The sequence below is a fragment of the Charadrius vociferus genome, unplaced genomic scaffold (assembly GCF_000708025.1).
Source record: "Charadrius vociferus isolate BGI_N301 unplaced genomic scaffold, ASM70802v2 scaffold326, whole genome shotgun sequence".
Lineage (NCBI taxonomy): Eukaryota > Metazoa > Chordata > Aves > Charadriiformes > Charadriidae > Charadrius > Charadrius vociferus.
The window spans coordinates 4,232,069-4,238,104 of NW_009649062.1; the positions used below are offsets into that span (position 1 = coordinate 4,232,069).

Below are 6,036 nucleotides of genomic sequence, written 5' to 3' on the forward strand. Positions count from 1 at the left end.
TCTGCCCTGTATGATCTGGGATAAAACAACAACAAATCACAAGAACTGCACTGACCTATGTGAGTTTCACAGGTTCTTTTTGCTGCCCCCTCCGCTTTCCCGAGCATTCAACCACTTGATCTTTTCAGACACAACCACAGGGATTTCTCTATTTTGTCTTTGGGGCAAGATCATGCAAACTAAGTAGTGTTATTAGCGTACAGGAGTACACAGAAAAAAGAAATCTTAAGTACAGCTTTGTTTACTATCAGGAACACAGTTCAAGTGAAAACAACCTTAACGAGGAGTTTGGAAGAATGAAATTCTTGCTCTGTAGGAGAAAGTCACTTCAGTGTCACTGAAACTCTTGCACTGGACTAAACTGCTACTCATTTGAATTATTATTCTTGAAAAATATGCAATTGAATTATTATTCTTGAAAAATATGCAATTTTTGCAAGGATGTTTGCTCTTTCTATATGTACAATAATAAGTGGTTAATATGAAACTAATCATCACCTGCCAGAACACATGAAGTTCTCACCCCAACAACTAATGGAAGCAACAACAGAAAAAAAACCTACTTGGATCACACAGTCCACCACAGAACCTGATGAAACTATTTTCCTTAAAATATTTAAATTCTTATCCAAAGACACTCTACACAGTAAGCCTCACCACAGTGATCTTCTAAGAAGTGAGAGTTAATTTGTGTTAATATTTCAAGTTTTGTTTATTACTCTGTAGATGCTTCAAACCGTATGTTCAAATCACTGAACCACACTGCAGAGACTGTAAAATACAGAAAGCCTTGAGGTTTTAGACCCTTTCTTTCAAACATCCAGAAAGGTACTAAACACCTCTGGATTATAAAGTCACTGTCTAAAAGAAAACTCAAAATAACCCTCACACAAACTACCACCAGAATTTTTAAGTATGCCGAGGACACTACCTTAAATAAACTCTTCCGTCACTAAGGGTTTTGTGGTTTCCTGGAGGTGGGAATGCCACGCGTCAGTGTCATTACCTTACCTTCTAATAACAAAATGAGATTCCAAAAGAGTTGCACACTGTGCTCACAGCACGTGATTCATGACACAAACTTTACGACAACGAATATACCATAAGAGTGACGAATATACCACACCAGTGACCAGCTGGCAAGGTGAAACGCTGTTAGCTTTACATTGAAACACAGTACAGAGCTTCTCGATACCCAGTTCTTTCTCCACATGGAGTCCTACCTTGGTCAGTTTTGGTTGCTGGCTTCCAGTTTTCAGCACTAATTACTGGCAGACAAACCTGCCCCTTTTCATCGATGTTAGGGTGATAGATCTTTGTTTTAAATGTAATCTTAGGAGGTTTGAATGGATATTCTGCTGGGAAGTTGATTTCGATTCTGAAGGCTCCTTTATCATACGGAGGATTGTCCTGCAACAAGAAGGCAGAATGTCAAGAATTGGGCATAGTCTAATGGATGCAATTAAGAAAAAGCACGCTCCAGACTTTGATGTATCAAATGACCTCTTTTAAAGGCACCTTCTTCCGACACATACTGCCATGTCTATGTGTCAGGAAACATCAAACCTCTTTGTGTTCACCCTGGAAAAGCAGATTACCATTGTTCTGAAGTTGGCTGATGTTTCTATTGTTAAGAAAGCATCCAATCCCATTTACTCCAAACTCAAGGTCCGATCTAATAAGTAGCTTTATTCTCAACTTTGTAGTTCAAAAAACATTGTAAACCCTTTCTGCGACACAAACAGGAAGCCTGACAAGGAAAATTGGTTTCTCTAAACCTAGTTATTTTACGTGTCTCACAACATGGCGGTACGAACAGCAAAACAATTTGATTCGTCAGATTTCCCTGTAGGTTCTGAGAACGTTTTTGTGCTGACTACACAAAAATCTGCTGAGCATTCATTGGTACTAAAGATAGATATTCACTGCGTCTGCTGATGAGAACATTCTGAATTTGTATGCAGTTTTAGCACCCACTCTTATCAGATCATTTTTGAAGGAGCATGATGAGAGAACCATGAAGTAAGCAAAGTAGTTTTTCATGCTGAAACAGAAGAAACAATGCCCAGAATCTCCTTTAGGAAACATGATAGACTATTGATAGTGCTTCAAATACTAACTGCAGAAGAAAAGCGGAAGAAAAATAAACCATTGCTACATTTAAAGCTTAAGAAAATAACGTTCTGCACTGAAAACAGTAACTGTGGCATGAAGCCTTTCCAGACACTCTGGGAACAAGAATCAAAGGATGAGAGTTTCCAGTTGGTGTAAAGTATAGTCACTCACATTCTTCATTAGCAACCAGACCACTCCCTGCAATCAAACCCACTCCAGAAGTTAAAGAAGGTTTACCAATATTTGGGGGTGGGCAGTGTTCTATTAAAATATTATTCAACAGAAAGCATTTAATTTTAGTTTAATCCATATGGAGAAGTCTGGTTGTGTGTTTCTAAGAAACACAGCACAATTTCTGCAGTCAAGGGAAAAGGTAACTAGAATTACTTTAAAAATCACTTTTTATCCAAGCAATCCTAAAAACTGTGAAAGTTTAACAAATAACTTTTGGTGGTGGTGACAACTTAAGCAGTTGGTTCCCTCTCCCCCCATGGCTCACTTGTTCTTGCCTCTGTCACATGCTGCAATTTGTGAGGATGTTCAGTGAACTGATACGGGAACTGACCTGGCTTAAAAATGTTCATCTTCTGCTTGACTCTCAGTCAGAACAGTTCTTCACTATAACTCCCCAATAAATTGAACCAAAAATGTATGTAAAGTGTTGCTTATGTTTTAAATAAATAAAACACAGAACATTCAAGTAATCAATTCCCAATTATTTGTTATATGTTTTTTGACACTGATAAGGGAGAGAAGCAGAATTACAAATACTGAAACACAAGCGACAAATACGACTCTCATTCACCTGGAGTATTTTTGCTCTGCAAATTTGTCCATAGCAAGCAGATTTGATTAAGTGAAATGAAATTCATGGTACACCAACAGCGCCTCTTACAAGAACAAGGAGCCTGGGGTAGATAGTCTCGCTTTGATGTTGAAATCAAGCCAATAGTGTACCTTTTCAACACACAGTACATAAACTACCTTATTCTACAATTTAGAACAGGAAAAAAGTTGACAAGCTGTCTTCAGTTTGCTTCTCCATTGAGCAAACACCCTTAAAAAGTAACAATTATTCTGAAGAGCAAAGTATCCTACATACAACAAAAACTTTTAAAGCAGTAGCTTTCACAGTTAATCTGTATGAACACTGTTAAAAATATTAACCTTCGTATCATTAACACCTTCATTAAGCAGCTGGCCAAAATAATGCTGTTAGAGAGTTCAATAATCCGTACCTGGTAAGTCCTACTCAAGTATGATTAATATGGCTTTAAGCCCTAAGCAAGAACATTTTCTAAAATGGAAACAGCATGTAAAACTTCAGAAGCAAAAACTCAGCAAAAAAAAACCAAACCCAAACTTGCAACCAGCTTTTATATTACATTTTAAGCCATCATCTCCAGCATTGCAATAGTTAAAAACATTATGCTAAGACTACAGCATCTTCTAGAGAGTATCCTCAAAACAATAAATTATACTACTCTTTGCATACGTACTACACAACACTTTATTAATTACCATAGAAGTATAATTTCATAACAAAATTCCCTCTTAACTATACCAGCAGTGAATTTAAGGCTATTCCCCTTGTATCAGGGCGTACTATAACCCCAAAGGCAGGTGTGAAGCACGGTTCACTGCATCAAGGTTTAAACACTTGTGATGTTGTGACCCTTTGCAAAACACACACTCTGGCGATCAGAAACTGGTAAAAATAGATGCTGTACACCACATATTGCTAATTTTAACAGGAATAAACAAGTATTTTGGTGGTTTGCTTTATTAGTCATATTTACCAACCTCATACTGCTTCAAAGTATTATCAAAGCAGTAAACTGTTACACGTGAACCACAAATATCAGAGTGGCTGATACGCCGAAGGCGTATTGTTTCTCAGCTCTGTCAAATTTTAATGTAAAATCCTGCGTGCTTTATTTGCAAGAGCAGCCTCAACCACTTAAAGGAATTACTTGCAGGAATATCAGTAAACAGAGTAAACTAAACGTATTCTACAGTAGCTGAAGTGCAAAGGCCTAGCCATTATCTCAGCCTGTATGACCTGAATTCGGGAATGGCCTCCCACTGACAAAGCAGAGGCACTGCTAAAGAGATGTTTCAAAGTCGTATAACAGAGACAGATTTCCACTGGTCAGGGGACCTTCTAGGTAGCACCCAAGGACAAGCAGAACTGATGCCCTACTGGCACAGCCTCTCTTGCTGCAGACTTAAAAGTAGCTCACATAAGGAAGGGAGCGTGGGCCACGGCAGCCAGTGGAAAATAAAGGAGGTGAAAATCCGAGTGACTTCAACCACGGAATTCAACATACTCGATTTCCTGCTTTCCCCTTCGTAACAAATCCCTCTCTATTTGAATAATACAGTGGTTATCTACTTCTATTAAACATTCTCATAAAAGATTGTAGGGCTCTTGAAAATTTGAAGGGTTTTTTTGGGGCATTAATTAATGCCCAAACTTTCTTTTAAAGAGCTCACTTTCTAAAAATCCAAACCTTTTCCTTGCAAACTTCTTCCAATACTCAATGTTATCCTAGAAATAAATCTGGTTGATTTAAAAAAATAGATCTATTAAGAAGTAAACAAAATATTTCATACCTCAGTTCTCTTTTTCTACAATGATGTAGACTTTGTACTTTAAGCTTAATGTAATAAACTACAAACTTCCTTTGCTTCTGCCTTCCAACACCTCTTCCAAGCAACCCAGTGCCATCACCGGGTGCACAGCTCTCAGGAGCTGCAGCCTGGTGTTGGACCAGGCCTACAGTTATGAAGCATCCAGGCAGGTATTGATCAGAAAAGTCTAGAATGCCTTTCAATTACATATGGATTTTTCTTCAGTTACCAAAACCACCTACTAAAATGATCAGACTTTGATAAAACAAAACACGGAAGACACTCAAATAAAATGAGACAGGAAGATTACACTATTTTCCAAAGATTACACAAAATGTCTGAAGACAGACAAGAACTAAGCCCCAGGACCACACTTCATGGCCCAGAGTATGTTTAAGATGCTGCAATATAATCTATAAACTTACGATACATTTATAAACAACTAGCTTCTGCACAAACTCACAACTCTGAAAGCCAGGTTTTATCATAATAAGAGAGATTCTTGTCAGGGTGCAAAAATTATCTAATGGTCACCAGCAGCACTACAAACTGTGGATTTATGAGTTACAAACGATCCTCATTCTATTTTAAAGCTCATTAGAATAAGGAGTAGTCTATACTCACAGGAACAATAAGCCCTTGCCAGGTCAATAAATTCGCTTCATCAACCTGGATATTACGGAAGTTTTTCATTCCACATTTGCGGATTTCTTCAAGCTCCTGAAAAGCAAGCAAAGTGTAAGTTAATAACAGTATTAAGATGCTCGTGTTTATTTTTCAAAACACTTCAAGGTCAGCGTGGGTTTCTTGAACATTAAAGAAGCTTGAGGTTTTAGTGGTGACAACCCACACAAATAAGAAAGAAAATTCTGCACCTGTAAGAAGTAAAATTCCTGGAGACAAGGTACTAAAACAACCCTTTTTTTTTTTTTAATATGTCAGGAAAAGAGAAAAATGCCTTATTATTAACATTGTTACAGAAACAATGAAGTAGAAGTATTAAAAAAGTGCATTTAAAAATGTTTTTATATCTCAAATGCAAATCAGTGCCTTTGGTAACAGACAACTGGTAACTCTGCGAAGCACAGAAATAAAGTGCATCTTAGAACTTGTCTGAAGAAAAATAGTGATTTGGATATAAGAGTTTTAAACACAGATAAAGTCACTGAACAGGTCAATTATTTCAACTGAAAACCAACCAATTCCTGCATGACCAACTTAAACTGATGCTAAGTCAGAAAAATACCAATCTAAGCCAAACTAGTCTTATTTAGACCAATAACTTGA

General features: G+C 37.3%; 1 protein-coding gene across 1 annotated transcript in view; it reads right to left on the reverse strand.

Annotated features, from left to right (window-relative positions):
• UBE2L3 (ubiquitin-conjugating enzyme E2L 3) overlaps positions 1-5,466 on the reverse strand; it is an 8,593-nt gene extending 3,127 nt beyond the window's left edge. Inside the window, exons 1-2 of the mRNA XM_009888131.1 lie at positions 5,374-5,466; positions 1,224-1,410 (exon numbers count right to left, since the gene is read on the reverse strand). Of these exons, the coding sequence (XP_009886433.1) occupies positions 1,224-1,410; positions 5,374-5,442 (256 nt within the window). The 5' untranslated portion in view covers positions 5,443-5,466. The remainder of the gene's footprint in view (positions 1-1,223; positions 1,411-5,373) is intronic.
• Between the last annotated feature and the right edge of the window lie 570 nt (positions 5,467-6,036).